This window comes from Rhinolophus hipposideros (genome assembly GCF_964194185.1).
Source record: "Rhinolophus hipposideros genome assembly, chromosome: 15".
Classification (NCBI taxonomy): domain Eukaryota; kingdom Metazoa; phylum Chordata; class Mammalia; order Chiroptera; family Rhinolophidae; genus Rhinolophus; species Rhinolophus hipposideros.
The window spans coordinates 27113886-27132735 of record NC_138061.1 but is presented as its reverse complement, the minus strand read 5'-3'; the positions used below and the strand labels follow the sequence as shown (position 1 = coordinate 27132735).

At 41.1% G+C, this 18850-nt stretch overlaps 1 protein-coding gene across 1 annotated transcript in view; it reads left to right on the top strand.

Annotated features, from left to right (window-relative positions):
• Positions 1-374: 374 nt before the first annotated feature.
• DNTT (DNA nucleotidylexotransferase) overlaps positions 375-18850 on the top strand; it is a gene marked incomplete at its 5' end in the record, with an annotated part of 36580 nt that continues 18104 nt past the window's right edge. The window contains 4 exons of the mRNA XM_081075413.1: positions 375-553; positions 11554-11728; positions 12442-12570; positions 13812-13982. Of these exons, the coding sequence (XP_080931539.1) occupies positions 375-553; positions 11554-11728; positions 12442-12570; positions 13812-13982 (654 nt within the window). The remainder of the gene's footprint in view (positions 554-11553; positions 11729-12441; positions 12571-13811; positions 13983-18850) is intronic.

Here is an 18850-nt window from a genome sequence, read left to right as displayed (position 1 = left end):
AAAATAGAGAAAAGAGGGACGTCAACAAATGTGCAAATAAATAAACAAATATATACCTTCCTCACAAGTTTATTCTGAGGATCTGATGTGTTTATGGAGAGGAAAGCAAAAGTTAATTTGCTGTTTCCATTATGATCTCTATATTGGACAAAGGAGCTGAACAGAGGTAAAAATTCCCCATCGCTTTTCAGTAGGAAGCTGTCCAGGGCAGGGCCCAGGAAGCCTTGCCCTGGCTTCAGAGTCTGCTGGTGAGATGACATCAGAGCTCTTCATGAAGGAGGGGCAGACTCTCCCTCACTTCTGGAGACACCACTTGATGGCACAGCCAGAGGCAGCTGCAGCCTCTTTCCATGGATACCATGCCAATGGCCCATATGGGCCCTCGGAAGAAGAAACCCAGGCAGATGGGTGCCTCAATGGCCTTCCCTCCTCATGACATCAAGTTCCGAGATTTGGTCCTCTATATTTTGGAGAGGAAAATGGGAACGACCCGCAGAGCCTTCCTCATGGAGCTGGCCCGAAGGAAAGGATTCAGGGTTGAGAATGAGCTCAGGTAGGACACCACTGATTTGGTTTGTGAATCAATTTTATGAAGAACTTCTTTGAAACCCAAGGAACCCGTGTTTTCTTAGGGAAGAGGTGATGTGCCCACCGGTAGAACAGGTTTGAAATCAAAGAACAAATTTGAGCCAAGTAGTTGTGGGAAATAAGATGAGTGTGAACTGAATACAATTACATAGCAACTAATTGGCACCAAAAGATAAGGTAAATTTGTGTGTTTGTTTGTTTGTTTGTTGCTATGCACTATTATTCACTATTATGAGATGAGGTGTCTAGAGATGAGAAACAAAAACCAAGTTAGAAAGTTCAATGCTGAAACCACTCAATTTCATTTTTGAACGAAACACCACTGAGTTCAATCAAAAAATTTCAGCTACTTTGAAGCAAAAAGGATGGTTCGTTTGCTTGGCTCTTAAGCTAAACATCTGGCTGTGCTGAGGTGACCAGTGTCTGACAAACTAGGATGAGTGACTGCAGCTGGCTTTCAGTATAGGCTCCCCAGTGTGGCCTTGATCTTGCTTTTCCAAAGAGCAAGCAGTCTGAGTGGGCTTTGCAGAGAGAAGGATGCTAGTTAAAGATTCGGGGACAGCTGTATTCAAGGGTAGTAGATACCATGCTGAGAGTGATAAGATCACTCAGGAGAATCCAGACAATAAAGCAATTGAAACCACCTTTGGGGCCACCTAGACTGCTTCACTCACAAACCCACTTACATCCTAGCAATTAGCCTTGTTTTCTTAATTGTTACATAAACTCTTCATTGGCCTCAAATAGATGGAAGAGAAAACAAAACAAAATCCAGAAACCAATGGTATTAGAACCTTGACTTAAATAGTTCCAAACAGAACTGCCAGGGGGCCTGCAATGAATAAAGAATGATGATTAATGCAATTGGCTGGCTTTGATGGTCCAAGGAATAGACAGACCACATTTCTTTTTTCAGGAAAAACTGTAAGAATTTTATGTGAAAATAAATTTTTACTTAAAAAACAGTCTTTGATATTTAAAAGTAAATCTGACAAGCATTTCCTGATGAAGAAATGTCAGCTTCAAATTGCTAAAGAGACATATGTCAAAAATCGATAGTCAGATATGATAATTTTCACAAGACCCATAATTCATATGAAAAGGCAATGTCACAGAAACATTTTAATTTTTTTCTTAAAATGCCTCATTCAGAAATTCCTGAGTCTCTCTCCCATCTGACTTCTTTTCATATGGTCTCCTTTGCCTTTTCTCGGCCTCTTTTCTTTTAACCCCCTGTCTTTAGGATGTTAAGTTCAAAATATCATTTTGGGCTTATCATGTTTTCCATGAAATCTTAGATTTCTTCTAATTGTTAAGTCTGCTTAATTTTACAGACTTACGTAAAATGTTGGAATTGGAGAGAGGAGGTGGAGGAGATGATATAGGCAAAGAGGCCAAATATCAGAAAAGAGAGAAAAAGAAATTGAAAAAACAGAAATTAAAAGCCTTAGAAAATACAGAACTGCTTTTTGTAGTAAAGAAATTTGGCAAGGGCCAGGCAGGAAGGTGAGAACCAGATGGTCAAGGTGCCACTTACATAGAAAGCTCTCTGTTGCACTGTCCATACTTCCAGGAAGGGCTGATTCATCTAGTTATAGGCACAGCTACAGACACATACATGGGGGCTGAGGCAGGTACTTGGGGAGACGTTGGGAGGCAAATTTCTTCTTTTGGCAAGAGAGCCTAAGAAGCAGCTCCGTGCCCCAGAGGCCTGGTGCCAGGGACCAAGCCCAGCTGCTCAGGCGACAAAGGAAACTGGTGCATGGTGAGCAAACTGCTGCTGTGCATGTGATGGTGGCAAAGTTCCCAGGCTGGCAGCTCGGTAGACACATTAACTACAAATGTGTTCTATGGCACAAAAATAAACCACAGGAAGCAGAAGTCCTAGCTCTCAAACGGAATTTCCATACATAGATACCTACACTTTAATTGGGAAGGACAATCGAAATCATTGTAGGGGGAAATCTCTTGATAAGAAATGTAGAGACCTCCAATTCTGGCTCTGACCCTTCCCAGCCACGTGTGGGGTGAGATCCCCTTTCTCCTCTCCGACCTTAGTGTCCAGATAAATAGTCTAGTCTACCTGATATGACCACCTAATGCAATGATGGATGTCAACATGCTCTGATAAATTAAAAAGTTATACAAGTGGAAAGTGTGATTGGTTTCTTGTTAATTAGCTAGATCCATTGGTCTTTACAGCAGAACCTAAGGAGAGGGTCCTCTCTCCATAATATGAACTAGGTCAAATAATATAAACAAATAGAACAAAGACAGGAAGGAAACCCATCAAAATGTTATAAGTGGTTATTTTGGCGGAATGGGGGAAGGGTGTAGTAGGGAAGGATTTTAGCTGCTTTTATGCTCTTGTGTTTTCCAATTTTTTTACAATAAGCATGTATTTTAAAAATGAAAATAAATAAAACTGATTTTTTTTAAAAAAAGTATGCTTCTCAATAGTGAAGGCTAGCTATACCTCGTTTTTCTAGTAATCAGAGACAGGGGAGCTATGAAAAAAAATGTTCTGAAAATAGGCAACAATCTCCATAGTTCATAGCACGTTCTTTGGCTACCAGAAGGGTTAAATTTGAGGAAAACTCTGATTCTTACTTTACCTGGGCCTGAACACACAGGCTTTCTCTGCCCCCTTTCTCTGCCCCTTTCTCTGAACACTTTCTCTGCCCCCTTTTAGAAATGGCTTACCTGACTGCATTGAACTTTCTGGGACTCTTTCATTCTCCAGCACATGTGCACTGTATCGTTACACGTGGATTGGGCTTCATTAATATTTATGTTATATTACAAAAAATGTGCTATTCAAGGTGCCGTAGGAAGCTGGTTCTTAACAATATAAATCAGGGGGGTATCAAGTCATGCCATTTGAGGCATTTTTGCACATTCATGAAAAGGATGCTGAATTTTATTCCATGGCTAACATCCTAAATTTTTGACCAACTTCATCATCTTCGAGTTATCTAGGACAAGCAAGAGAAGGGTCAGAATCTAGTACTTGTCATGTTCTTGTTTCATCCTTGCTTCCAGTACTTTGAGCTATTTTAAAATTTTATCTGTCATCAACCCTCTTCTCTTAGCACATTAGCAAAGCCTACTCTGTATGTCTTGACCTAAATCATTGATGTTGAAGAAGAAAGAGCTGTGGCTAGGAAGGATGGCTCTCCAGGGTTATGCCACCCAGCAGTTTAACACTTGCTGTGTTCCACTGTTCAAGCAGTAGAAACCCACCAGATGATACTTTCGTCCTTCCTAGACCTCCATCATTTGTCTACAAGGGTACCTTTGGAAGGCATTGTCTTGGATGAAAACAAGATATACCATCGTGGTATCATAAATAAAGGGTTCCATTAGTAACCACTCTGCACAGTATTTGTCTGTTTCTGGAGATACAAATTAGTAAAAGACATGAGCCCTGAAAGCAAGAAGTTTGCAATTGGCCAGGGGAGTCAGGAATTGTACCTTTGTTGTCACCTAGAATTAAAAGAGACCATAACGTGTTTTCCAAGTGTGTACTAGTCTTCTTCTTCTTCTTCTTCTTTTTATTAGTATTTTCCTACACAGTCCTTCACTTTCAGCCTTCTTGTATTGTGTTGGCTTAGTTACATCTAACCTGCCTGTCTGTACTTTACATCTATTCACTGTGTAATATTTGATATGTGGCTTCTGCCTCACTCATTATCCCAATACTATTGTCTCCAATGTCCCAAGGAATCTCACGATAGTAAAGCCCATGTTTTCTTCACCTGAATGTTGATAAAAATTCTCTCCTTGACCAAAGTCTAGAATGGCTTCTAGCAGCTTGAGGCCATGTCCTTAGGATGTTGCCCCCCCCCCAAACACCTCTCCACCCCACCTTAAAATGCCTGCCTGAGAAAGCTCAAGTCTGCCAGGAGAATTTACTATTTTTTCCAGCCAAAACCTAGCAGTAGGCAGATGGGTCCCTGAACCCCCTCTTGGAACTGTTACTTTAGAAACCTTTCTAAATCCTTTCTCTGCCCCCTTTGTAAGTCTTCCAACCACCCAGAACTGTCTTCTCAAGGACCAGAGAGTTGGCTCTTTGAAAAACAAATATTCAAGGAGAGAACTGTCATTCCTGTTCTCTGTGGGGAAGTAAAGGCCTAACTTTAGTGGACACCGTCCTCTAACTTGCACCCTGCCTCCTGTCATAAAGATTCAAGAAATTTGTTTCTCCTCTACATACACGGCAATTAGCAAATCCTGGTGGCCTGGTCATGTGGACCAACCCCGCTTAAAGCCCCTCAGTGCCTTTCCCTTAGCACAGCCAGCCTTTAAAAGGTCTCCTTGAAGTTGAGCTTCCATCATGCTGGACCCCCTTCTCTATTGCAATAGTCATTACTAAATAAAATATACTCTTTTTTAATTAGTGTCCCACTTTGCTTATCCTTGACAATGTTCTATCATTTCAAATTTGTGGTATCTAAAATCAAAATATTAAAAGTCACTGTCTGCAAAAGAAACTGAACACCACATGCAAAAGATGGTACCTGCTCTAGAAAACATGATGGTCAACTAATGCATCTCTAGGCCCCTTCCAGGTCCAATGTCCAAACACATTGTCACTAGTTTCTCTTTACGTTATTTTCTCACTCTTTCCCCCGGCCTTGAACCTCTCTTCCCTACCTCCTCTACATCTAAGATCTAAGACCTCTGGAAGCCCTCCTAGAGAAGAGCATTTCCTCCCTGGAGCACAAGTGGGGTCCATGGCCTGGGGTTGGCCGCCAGCGCTCCCACTTGGCTTTGTTCCTCATCTCATCCAGTTCTTCATCTCACCCTTTCTGACTTCATGAGGACAAAGGTGTCATCTTGTAGACCTCACTCTCAGACCACAGACAATCTTCTTACACATAGTTGGCTTCAGAAAATATTTTCTCAAAAGAATGATTTATCTGGTGAATATGAAACCAGCCATAGGAACTTGGGATTACCAAATTAATTTTTCTACAATGCACCAGTATTACTTTTGTAATCAGCAAAATAATAATGACTTTATTTTGATAAATTCAAGAGCATGTATTTATAGTCCTGCTCTGGTCCAAATTACTTTATAGTTCAAAATTTGTGGAATTAAAATTAATGAACATGTTCATAACACCATTTAAGATGGGCCAAAGAAATCAAGGCAAGACTCTGTCTTAAGTTTATCAGGGCTGGGAATAGAAACCTGTCTTTACTGGTGCTATTAAGAGTGTGAGATAAAAACCAAATAAAACTGCTTCGATTTTTCTGTTTCGGGGATTCTGAAAGAGATTAGTTTCTAAGGGAAATTAGTAGGAGGGTTTTTAAACTGTAAATAGCTCAGCTTAATTGTAAATTACTATTTAAAGTCATTATTTACAAAATAAGTCCTACATCAGATGGGAAGAATCAGAAATCACCTCTCCAGGGAAAGAAAACAGATAAAGATAAAAGCAGGTGACCATCCACGATGACGGGGAGTCAGACAGGGGGTCAGTCAGTCTCCAGGCAAAAAGGATGGCTGTCTCTTTCTTCATGGAGAGTTTTCCTAATTATCTAGAGAAGCAGGACCAACTAGGAAAAGAAAAGCAGGAAGAGTCAGGATACAGGTATCAGAGGGAAGAAATTCAGAACTGAGCTTTGTGAGTTCATCCCATAACTCAGGGCCTTCTGGACATCTGAGTGCCACATTCACGGTTCTTATAATATCTTTTACCTCATGTGTTATCATATACTTAATGTTTCCTTTCATTGTTCCTAAATGTAATTGTTGAAAATAATTTAGCTTTGTCCTAAAGAATAATGTGAAAACCATGAAAACCATAGAAACCATGTCTGATATGCATAATCTAAAATGCATAAAGATATAGATATAAATAAACATATGGTGTATGCTTTTTAAATGCCCAGTTGTGTACTTGCTAAAATCATCTCATGTTTCTGCAGAGAAATGAGTACCACACTGGAAAACATTGCTGTAATTGAGCCCAATGTCCCGCGTGGGGCAACTAAAGAAAACTTTCTTTACAGCAGTGTTTTCTCAAAGTGGAGTTCTTGGGCTGTGGGTGGGTTTTAAAATATGGGCGCTCCTCTGGAGAAGCAGGAACAATTTTCCCTTTCATTGCATCTGGAAGGGCTCTTGACTGCTTCAACCAAGAGTGACACTATGTGACTTTTGAGGCTGGATCATAAAAGGCTTTGTGGCTTCTGCTGTTCCCTGTGTCCCAGAAGCTCACGTAAGGGGTTTTGATTTCCCTGTGTGAGCGGCCATGGAAAGCTGTTCTGATTGGTAGAGCTGTGAGCCCAGCCTCCCAGCCATCGTCGCCAAGGTGCCAGACATGCAGGGCCATTTGAAGCATCAGCACCTCCATGGGGACCACACCGAACAGAAGGATGACCAGCCAAGTTGCCTGAATTCCTGACCCACAGAATTGCAGATATAATAAAATCATTGCCTTTTTTAAACCATTACATTTTGAGGTAGTTTGTTACACACTAACAGATAACTAGAACTGACTGACTACGTCAAAATTACCAAGGGAGCTCGTCAAAATACGTATGCCTCGGCCTCAGGTAAGATTTACTGAATCTGAATCTCTGGTAATAGGATCCAGGCACCTGAATTTTAACCCAGCTTCCTAGGTGGCTTGGGTAGACACTAGAGTGTAAGAAACTTTCCTTTAGCGCCATTGATTAATAAATTCATTTATTCATTTTACCAGTAGTCTATTTATTGACCATTACTGTGAATCTGGCCACGTTCTGGGCACCAGACATGGTTATAGCCCAGATTATAACCAGGCAGATTACAAACCTGTCCATGCCCTCAGGGACGCCAGTGAGCAGGAGCAGGAGGAGCACATTTTGCTTCAGCGTGAGTTGAAGGAGAAAACCCTGTACCTTTTTCCCTGTGGGAAGCTGAGGGACAAATTCTAGTTCAGAACTGCCAAACCTAGTCCAAGACACTAAGTATTCATGGCTAAAAAACCAGGTGGTCTTAAGGAATGGAATCCACTGATATTTCAGGAACAGCCATCTCAGTAGCACCTTGGGGTCTTTGAAAGAGGTTCGGGGCAGCTGCCTGATGCTATCGCTCACCTTTTATTATAAGGAGAAAGCTCAGGCCTCTAGTGGCAAGGCAGGAACTACCTCAGCCCCAGCCCCAGGTTTGTTTGTCCTTGAAAATGACATCCATGTGTATCTTCTCTCCTAAGTATAAAAGGGATGATAGAGATGGTTCACGACGGAAATTTACAGAAAATACTGAAACAAACACACCCTCACTCAGGGGTCTAACCACAGTCTAGCAGAACGTTAAGAGATTGCTTGAGTCATGCACACCTGGGTTTGAATCCTGGCTTCATGTAACCTCTACAAGCCTTGGTTTTCTTATCTGAAATTATATTGCTCACCTCCTAAGATTCTAGTGAGGATGAAGTAAAAATGTACAGTGGGCTCTCCGTATCTGTGGGTTTCTCATCCACAGATTCAACCAACTTCAGATTGATAATAATTTTTTAAATTCCAGAAAGCTGATGCCTAAACAATACGGTATGCCAACTATTTGCATAGCATTTACATTGTATTAGGTATTGTAAGTGATCTAAATATGATTTAAAGTATATGGGAGAATGTGCATAAGCTACGTGCAACTACCCCATTTTATATAAAGGGCTTAGCATCTGAGGACTTTGGTATGGGGGGTCCTAGAACCAATCCCCTGTGGATACTGAGGGACAACTCTGTGTGTGTGTGTGTGTGTGTGTGTGTGTGTGTAGCTATTATTTTTTCTAATAGTTTAGAGTAACTCTCTAGTCTTTTTCTTTTGTATGTATGCCTGTATGTTACATTATCTGTTCATTGTTCTATAGCATCCCTCCCCCACTTCCCCATGCTTCTGGGTGTCTCTGTTAGAGGCAGGGCTGTGTCCAGGAATATCCTAGATAAACAGATAGTGATGGTGGAGCAGGGGTGGTAAGGATGGATGGCAAAGGGCCTGAATTTGGAAGACTAGCCACAGGGCTCCTCCTTGGCATACCCGCTTCCCTCTGAGGTTTAGGCAAAGCCCAGAGCACAGGGAGTCTGCCAGCTTCCCTGTGGCTTCTCCATCTTGGTTTGTAGCTATAGCAACTGTCCTTTCAGACTTTCTGGGACAGTTCTACACATCTTGCAGTCTTATTATAGTCCACATGATATTGGATATAAAACACCAAAACATAAATTCTATGCGACAGCAGCAGGGATAGTGTGAATAATAGTATTACATAGGAAGTATATACTTCCTTATATACTTATTGTATCTTTATTTCTGCCCTTTGGGGGGAATCAGGTTTTGTGTGTTTTTTTAAAAATAATCATGATACCCATCCAGATGCTGTTTCTTCTGCATAAAGGAGCAGCTCTCTCTACAGCCGTGGAATAAGCACCAAGTCACAGAGAGTAGCTCGTTTAGTCCAGCATATAGGCTTTGGATTAAAACAGACCTAGGATCAAAGCCTTGCTCCCCCAATTGTTAGCTGGTGAATTTTTACATCTCCAAAGCTCTCTTTTTTTATGTTTAGATGGGGGTGATAATACCTAGCTCATAGTGTTATTGATAATAAATGAGGTAATGCATGAAATGTGCCTACAATAGTGTCTGGTACCTAGTAACATTTCAATATTATTAATATTTTCAAGATTAGAGTACTCAAAGCACAGAGAAAAACCACTGCACCAGCAAACAGTTAAACAGCTGTTACAACACAGCAGTAAGAAATTGTCAGCAAAACACTAGAGGCAGTGACTCTCCTTCTCCCTCTGAGGTTTAGACAAGAGCCTAAGGACAGAAATGCAAATGGAATATGTAGTCTTATTAATCCTTTCGTTGTCTTCTTAAAGTCTTCACATAAACAACCTTTCAAGAAGTTTATTATAAATAACTTTCAGAATTATGTGGACCCAGAATAGGGAAGCAGTGATCCACCTTCCCTCAACTCTTGTAAAACGTTGTTTTACCACGACTTATTTCTGCTGGCCCTGCAGCACATCCTGCCACCCAGACAATCTCAGCTCTGATCCCCATTTCTCTCCCAGCGTCGCCTCAGATCCCAACTGTCACCTGGATATTTTCATTGCGATCTCCTGCCATCTTTCAAATGCATCATGCCTAAAAAAAACTTCAGTTCCACTCCCCCACCCCTTCTCCCAGAGAGATACAACTTCCTAAATCCCTATTTGTACCAAAAGTGCTAGTACTTTACTGTGCCCCATATGCTGGAATAATAGTTGACTCTGTTCTCCACTTCCTTTTAGAAATGAACTAATGCCAGATGTCCGTCATTTGTCTCCTTTGCCTTTCTTCCTAGTGCTTTAGGAATCAGACTGGGTTAAAGTCATCTCATATTTGGTTCATTGTTTCATTCTTCTAAGTAGCTCCCCACCCATCACTCTCTCCTCCAAATAATTGCATGTACCAGACTAGTCTTTAAAAATAACAGTAATGCTATCGACATCTTGCTCAAAAAAACCTTCATTGGCTCCATTATCCCAGAAAATAAGATCTAACCTCCTGAACCAGGCTTCTAAGATCTTTTATGATGTGGTTGCCCCTGCTGACTCAGTCAGGCCTACTACTTCTTATCATAAACTCTTCATCCAATCCAGGCCATTCTCCTACCTTTCCTTCTTGCCTCTGAACCTTTTCTTCCAAGAGAGCCAACGTTCTGCCTTTCCGGTACTTTATTCCTCCGCATACATCAAACCTAGACACAAATCACACTTTTCCATAAAGCCATCCCCCTTTCCCAGCACACCCTAAGTTTTTTCTCAGCACACCACATGCAGATCTTGTCCATGCCTCATGTCTTGTCATAACACATCATTAACCATCCGTTTCATGTAAAATGCTAATGTCCAGGAACTTCCCTTTTCTTCTTTAGTACCCAAGGCCTACCACCACCACCACGATTACCACAAGGAACCTAGGGCTGTGAATTTAACAGTGAACCAAAAAAATAACCAATGAATCCAAGAGTCAATCAAAAAAAGGAGGAGAAAAAGAAAGTCAGGGAAGAGAAATAAGAAAAAGAAAAGAATTCTATTTTCCTCTTGGATGCCTAGATATGCATCTTGCTGTCTCCCAGATTCATAGACTATTTGAACTGAAAGGGCCGTAAAAATTACTGGTCCCAGTGATATAATGTTGACTGTGAAAACTTGTTAAAAACTAGACATAACACACTTGACCCAGAAAAGACAATAAAAAAAGGATAAATATCATTTACTAGCTGTGTGACCTTCAGGATGTCATTTGACTTCTCTGTTCTTCAGTTTCCTCAGTTTTAAAGTGTGAATGACATAACACTACTTGAGGAGCTATGTGAGTATTAAATGAGATGCTGTGTGTAAGGTTCTTAGACGGTGCTGAAACATCGTATGTGCTCAGTAGTTTTTAGGGAAAAGATCCCTGCCCATCTTACATCACAGAGTTGTACTTTGAAAAATGTGTAAAGCAGTCATTCTCAAAAGCTGGTCACCACCTATTAATGGGGTGTGCAGTCAATTCAGTGGGAGGTTATAAGCATATCTACATCTATGTCAATTTTTATTTGGGGTCATGTATGAAATGTATTTCTAACTGTGGGTGACAAATGAAACTGAAATGGCATACCAAAGCCATATGTAGAGTGCTAGGTTCTACTTTAAGAACAATTCTATCTTCCGTCTTCTCTAGACCTCGGTGTTTCCACTGACACCATAATCTTGCTAATGTTTTCTTAATTTTTCTTGTGTCTGACATGTAACATACACCACTGTTGCTACAATAATTACAATAGAGAGAATCCCCTTGCACGGAGGTCTAAATTCTCCCATGGTCAGGTCTGATGTGCATCTTTCTCCATCAGATGGAGTACTCTGAACACCTTGAGGAAAGAGGACAGCGTCTGGTTTTGAAAGCCCCTTCTGCTGGTAACTTAGTCTTGCCTTCTGCAGTGATTCCGTCACCCACATTGTGGCAGAAAACAATTCTGGTTCCGATGTCCTGGAGTGGCTTCAGGTACAAAATATAAAAGCCAGCTCACAGCTGGAACTCCTCGATGTCTCCTGGCTGATAGAGTGTATTGGAGCAGGAAAACCGGTGGAGACGACAGGAAAACACCAGCTTGCTGTAAGTGTCACAGTTGTGATTTTCAATGTCCTTTGCTTGATGATTAGGAACATGGGCTATTGGACCGACAGGTCTGGGTTCTCTGCTTACTGCCTGTGTGACCTTGGGCGAGTCACTTTAGCTTTGCTGAGCTTCAGTTTCCTCCTCTATGAGATAACAATAGTGTCTACCTCATAAGATGGTGCTGAGGAATAGAATAACGTACACATAAAGCATTTAACACAAAGCCTGACCTATAGTAAGTATTTAATAAGTGGTAACTATATTTATGAACAAGTCTATACACAAATATTTCAAAATATTAAATTTTCTGGTAGCCAGGAAAGTAAAGGGTTCCTTTTTTTTCTTACTATGACCATTCATAAAGAAAAACAATTAAGAAAGGTAAGCTCTTAATTCAAAATTCTTCACCAATAGTGCTAGATGCCTGAGGAAGGAAGTTCAGACCGTAACTACATAAGTTCATGGAAAAGGAAAAGGGTATTTAAGTGATGGTCCTTTCTCATGGTTTTTTTCCTGATTGCAAAAGGAATACATATTAATTATAGCATATTCAAATATTAGAGATTCAGATAACTTAAAATTTGACTCTCCTATAATTTTATCCTCTTCCCAGAAACAATTGCCATCCTACTGCCTCCATTTTTTTCGTACCTATCTATTATTATTACTATTGATTGTTACTAAAAATGGATGCTTACATATTTGTTTAGGCAAGAAGAGACTTTTCAGCTAGCTCCGACCCCAAGCCCCAGAAGACTCCACCACTTGCCGTACAAAAGATCTCTCCGTACGCGTGTCAGAGAAGAACCACTTTAAACAACTGTAATCACGTATTCACGGTAATGGGGCTGTACAATGTCCAGAGTAAATGAAGCACTTGCAGCTTCTTTCCATAGATCTACAAATTAAATTATAAAATTTCCTGAAAATCTAGGAAAGTGTTCCCCACACTCACCCATCCACCTGCCCAGGTCTGATCTCTGGTTCTTCTTTCTGTCAAGAATAGGCCTACTTCTGTCACGGACAGGGATAAATATAGTTGAATTATATTCTTAAAGATGATAGATTACTATTTATTGAGAGTTGTCATTATTGGGCATAACACTTGTCAATGGCAACTATTCTGAAAAAATCAAAAACTATAATTAGTCCAAAACATAGTAAGAGCAAATTACACAGAAACAGCAATAAACAGCTTTTACTGGGAAACCAGAAGATTAAGAGACCACAGACCTAGAGTCTTGCCTGTCTGATATTACCTATGTTGGGCAAGTTAGTTCCTCTCTCTGAGCCTCAGTTTCCTTATCCATTCAGTTAGAAATTAGCTAGATCATCTCTACAGCCACATCGAGCCCTGAAGTGTGAGAATTGTGTTTCAAATGACCCTAACAAGCTCACAGCTGCTTGTCCTCCAGCCTAGAGGCAGTCCTCAGGTGGATAAAACATACAGTAGTATATCAAACACAAAACTTCTCATTCCAGCCCCGCATGTGCGAGGAAGCCCAGGAAATTGGCAGCTACTGGGCACCGTGAACACGATGCCACACAGCTGCAGCTACTTCCTCCTCTGCTAAAAGTGCAAACATGCCTTACCTTAAATAACCCCAGCCTTGGCTCTGTGCCATCTATGATTACACCCGTTTCAACAAGTTTTTGTCAAGAGCTGACTGTGTTTCATGTACTAGCTAAGAGATGGAGGATACCCCGTGATCAAGGCAGAATCCTGGCCACAGGCTGTTGGGAAAGTCAGCACGCAAAGTAGGAAGTATCATGCTGAGTAATGACCAGTAGGATGCTGTGAACCTGAGATCATGTTTTGGTTCAATCATTCCTGAATACCTACCTAATGGCATCGAACTCAGTTTCCTTACAAAGCACTCCATGGCCTGTCTTTTCAATTCAACTCCACTCATCCAACGAAGGAGGGGTACGAGGGTACTGGAGACCCGATCCTGACCTTCAAGGAAAAGGTCAGGAAGTGTTCCCATACTTAAAGGAGAGCAAGAAATGTTTGCGAGGGACCACTGGCTCAGGTGCTAGGAAACAGACCGTGTTTTACTCACCTGGTTTTATTCTTCAGGACGCCTTTGAGGTACTGGCTGAAAATTATGAGTTTAGAGAAAATGAAGGCTGCTGTCTGGCATTTATGAGAGCAGCTTCTGTACTTAAATCTCTGCCATTCACAATCATCAGTATGAAGGACACAGAAGGAATTCCCTGCCTGGGGGACAAAGTGAAGTGTATCATAGAGGTAAGGGTGAAATGGGATTTGTCACACCTCCTAATAGGTAGGCAGGGAGAGAGGGAGGGTGAGGGAGAGAAGGAGAGAATAGATTTTCCTGTCAATTATGTAGATGTATTCATGACTTACAGTACTTTCTCTTAATAGATCAGATTAGATAGATGATAGACAGACAGACAGACAGACAGACAGACAGACAGACAGACAGACAGATAGATAGATAGATAGATAGATAGATAGAATCTATACCCCAATGTTATCACATCTGGAGCTATGTGGGGCCAGCTAAGTGGAAAAAGAATTCTCCTATATTGTTATTAATCACAGTGAGAGATTCAAGTGATCTGAAACCTCAACAGCAGATGATGATCTGATTTCAAACGCAGGCTGTGTGAAGGACCTCAGTTCCATCAGGGCATGTCACCCTCCAGAATGGTGGTGGATATAATAGATGAAAAGTCTTCTTGTTTCAGCAAGTTCATATCCATTGAAAAGAAAATGATCACGAGACTGTCCAGATCCCAGGTTTCGTGAGGGCGTTTAGGATTGTTAAATGCTGCAGGACGCGAGTTCTGTGAACCTTGGTGACAGTCCAGGCATGTACTGCAGACACTCAAAAGGACACTTCCATTCACCCAGTGTGCTCTTGGGGGGAGGATCTGTGGGCATGGGACCAAGCTCAGCCATCGCCTTAGGAGCTTATGGACAGTATAGAGAGGATTTTAAAAAACTAATAACAGGAGAGTTCTAGTTATTAGAACTCTAGTCAAGATGGCACAGTAGGTAAATGCTGTCCTCACCTTCTCTCACAACCACATCGAAATTACAACTAACCTACAAAACCACCATCATTGAGAATCGCCTAAAATCTTGCTGACCCAAAGCCCTATAACTAAGGACGTGCAGAAGAAGCCACCTAGAGACTGGTAGGAAGGGCAGAGACGCAGAACATGCTGATCCCACACTCACATGTGACCATTAAAGATCAGGAGGGATACCTTGGCTATGCTGATCCTCATCAGAGGAATGAGAGGTCCCAACGCCACCCCAGCCCAGGGTTCCAGTGCCAGGGAGACAAGTCCCCATAATTTATGGTTGTGAAAACCAGCGGCGATTGTGACTGAGTGAGACCGAGGGCAACTGCACCCCCTGCTGCTCCTCTTAAAGGAACCGTGCAAGGACTTACCATCAGAATCACTGAGCTCCAGTGCTGGGGCAGCAAATGAAAAGGCGGCAGGGACATATGGTGGGGAACTGAGGTGTCTGGCTTAGGACAGGGGCTGGAGGGGCAGCTTTCTCCTGGATGGAGAAGCTGGCAGAGGCCACTTTTTTGTTGTTGAGCCCTCCTTCTCCCCAGTGTGCATATGCAGTTGGCCACCATATCTGTGAGTCTCCATCAAGCTGACTAAAGCTGTTCATTTGCCACACCCTGGTGATTCGAGACACTGCCCAGCCCAACTTTTGGCCATACCCAAGCTACTTCCAGTGGCTTTTTTATATAAATCACCTGCCTTAGCTCATGCTGCAGATTTTCTAGGATCTCTCAAAGGTTTGTAGAGCCCAGATAAGCAACATCTGGGCTGAACATGTCCTCTACCTCTGACTGAGCAGCCCAAAGGCTGACACTAGTGGCAGCTGGCCTTGGTTTGCAGATTGGCCTCTCGAGGTATGTCCATGCATGGTACAGGTGGAAGCCATCTGCAGATTGCTTTGTGGCTCCTGCTGGATGGACCCAGGTGGGGCACAGGCTGCGGCTGAACTTGACCAGCAGTGAATCCCCTCTAAGGTGGTCCTGGAGCTAACGCCCCCAGTGGTCAGCTTTGAAATGAGCTAGAGCATCACCCAGCTGCCTCCAAGAATGACACACGCAAGGGGCAGAGTGGGCAGGCACCAGAGCCCTGCTAAGGCAGATCCTACTCTGTAGGGTCAGCCCCTGAAGCACAACTCCTCCACTGTAGTCTCAGCCCGTCTTCACAACCAATGAGCCCACGGGTCAGTCCCTCTTATTGATGTGCAAATAGCAACCAAAGCTCAACTACAACAGGAGGGCACACACAACTCATACAAGGGACACACCTGGAGTGCGTGGCTCAGGTGACCAGAAAGACTGTGCCACTGATCCCCACAGCACACCTACTACAGAAAGCCACTCTACAAAGACCGGAAGGCATGGCAGCCCTACCTAATACATAGAAACAAACACAGAAGGGCAGCCAAAATCGGGAGACAAAGAAATATGTCCCAAATAGAAAAACAGAACAAAGCTCCAGAAAAAGAACTGAACAAAATGGAGACAAGCAATCTACGAGACACAGAGTTCAAAACACTGGTTATAAGGATGTGCAGTGATCTCAGGGAGAACTTCAACAAAGAGACAGGAAACATAAAAATGGAAATAGAAAACAAGAAAAAGAACCAGTCAAAAATAAAGGATTCAATAATGGAAATAAAGAATACATTACAGGAAATCAACAGTAGATGAGATAAAGCAGAGGATCGAACCAACAATGTAGAAGATAAGATAGCAGAAAACACAGCAAAAAGAAAAAAGAATCCAAAACATTGAGGACTGTTTAAGGGGCCTGTGAAACAACATCAAGTGTACAAATATTTGGATCATAAGGGTAACAGAAGGAGAAGAGAGACAGCAAGGAATTGAAAATCTATTTGAAGAAATAATGACAGAAAGCTTCCTAAGCTGATGAAGGAAATACATATACAAGCCCAGAAAGCCCAGAGAGTCCCAAACAAGATGAACCCAAAGAGGCCCACACCAAGACCCATCATAATTAAAATGCCAAAGGTTAAAGACAAAGAGAGAATCTTAAAAGCAGCAAGAGAAAAGCAGTTAGTTTCTACAAGAAAGTCCCCATAAAACTATCAGCTAATTTCTCAACAGAAACTTTGCAGGCCAGAAGGGATTGGCAAGAAATATTCAAAGAGATGAAAAACAATGACCTACAACCAAGATTACTCTGCCCAGCAAAACTATCATTTAGAATCCAAGGACAGATAAAGAGCTTCCCAGACAAGAAAAAGCTAAAGGAGTTCATCAACACCAAACCAATATTACAAGGAATCTTAGAGGGCCTTCCTTAAGATGGGGGGAAAAAAAAAATATATATATATATGAATAATAAAATGGCAATAACTACATACCTATGAACAATTACTTTCAAGGTAAATGGATTAAATGCTCCAATAGAAAAATAGGGGGGCTGAGTGGATAAGAAAACAAGACCCTACACATGCTGCCTACAAGAGACTCCCTTCAGATTGAAAGACATGCACAGACTAAAAGTAAAAGGATGGAAAAAGAAAATGGAAACAAACAAACAAACAAAATCTGGGGTACCAATACTTATACCAGACAAAATAGACTAAAACAAAAGCTATCACAAGAGACAAAGAAGGACCTAGTAATCCCACTTCTGGGTATTTGTCCAAAGAAGTCCAAAATGCTACTTCAAGGGGACATGCTCATCCATATATTCACTGCAGTATTGTTTACAATAGCCACGATACGAAGGCAACCTGGGTGTCCCTGAATGGATGAATGGATAAAGAAGAGGTGGTACATATACATACAATGGAATGTTACTCAGCCATAAAAAAGAAGGAAATATTGCCATCTGCAACAATATGGATGGACCTAGAGGGCACTGCGCTGGGTATAATAAATCAGACAGCAAAAGACAAATGTCATATGATTTCACTTAAGTGGAATCTAAAGAACAAAATAAACAAACAAAACAGAAACAAACTCATAGATACAGAGAACATTTTGATGGCTGCCAGGTGGGAGGAAGGTTGGGAATGTGTGAAAAGGGAAAGGGATTAAGAAGTACAAATTAGTTGTTACACAGTAGTCATGGGGATGTACCGTGTTTCCCTGAAAATAAGACCTCACTGGACAATCAGCTCTAATGTGTCTTTTGGAGGAAAAATTAATATAAGATTGGTATTATATTATATTATATTATACCCAGTCTTATAGTAAAATAAGACCCGGTATTTATATTATATTATATTATATTATATTATATTATATTATATTATATTATATTATATTATATTATATTATAGACCCGGTCTTATATTATAGTAAAATAAGACTGGGTCTTATATTAATTTTTGCTCCAAATGACACATTAGATCTGAGTGTCCGGCTAGGTCTTATTTTCGGGGAAACACGGTAGGGTATAGCATAAGGAATATCACCATCAATATTGTAATAAATATGTATGGTATCAGGTGAGTACTAAATCTATCTGGGTGATTGATGGGCGGGGGGTTGGGGGCAGGGTGAAAAAAGGTGAAGGGATTAAGAAGTACAAATTGGTAGTTAAAAAATAGTCATAGGGATGTAAAGTATAGGGAATATAATCAATAATATGGTAATAACTATGTATAGTGCCAGGTGGGCACAAGTCAGGGGGTTACTTCCTAAATTACATAAATGTCTCACCACTATGCTATACACTTGAAACTAATATAAAATAATATTGAATGTCAATTCTAATTGAAAAATTGTTAAAGGAGGGGAAAGATCGATAATAATGTGTTAGCACGATAGTGTCAGATGTTTGCTGGACTTATCATAGTGATCACTTCTTTAGCACAGGGAAAATAATCAATAATGCGGTAATAACTCTGTATAGTGCTAGGTGGGTACTGTTGAATAACTATGATGTGTACCTGAAAGTAATATAATATTGTATGTTAGTTATATTTTAATAAAAATCTTTAAAAAAAAGAAAATGATCACAAATATTTAGACACACTTTGGTCAGTGACTATTCTGGTTTGGTGTTCTATAGATTTGGACCCAAATCATTCTGAACCTTTATTACTGAGGATTGTAAAGCGATACTTGG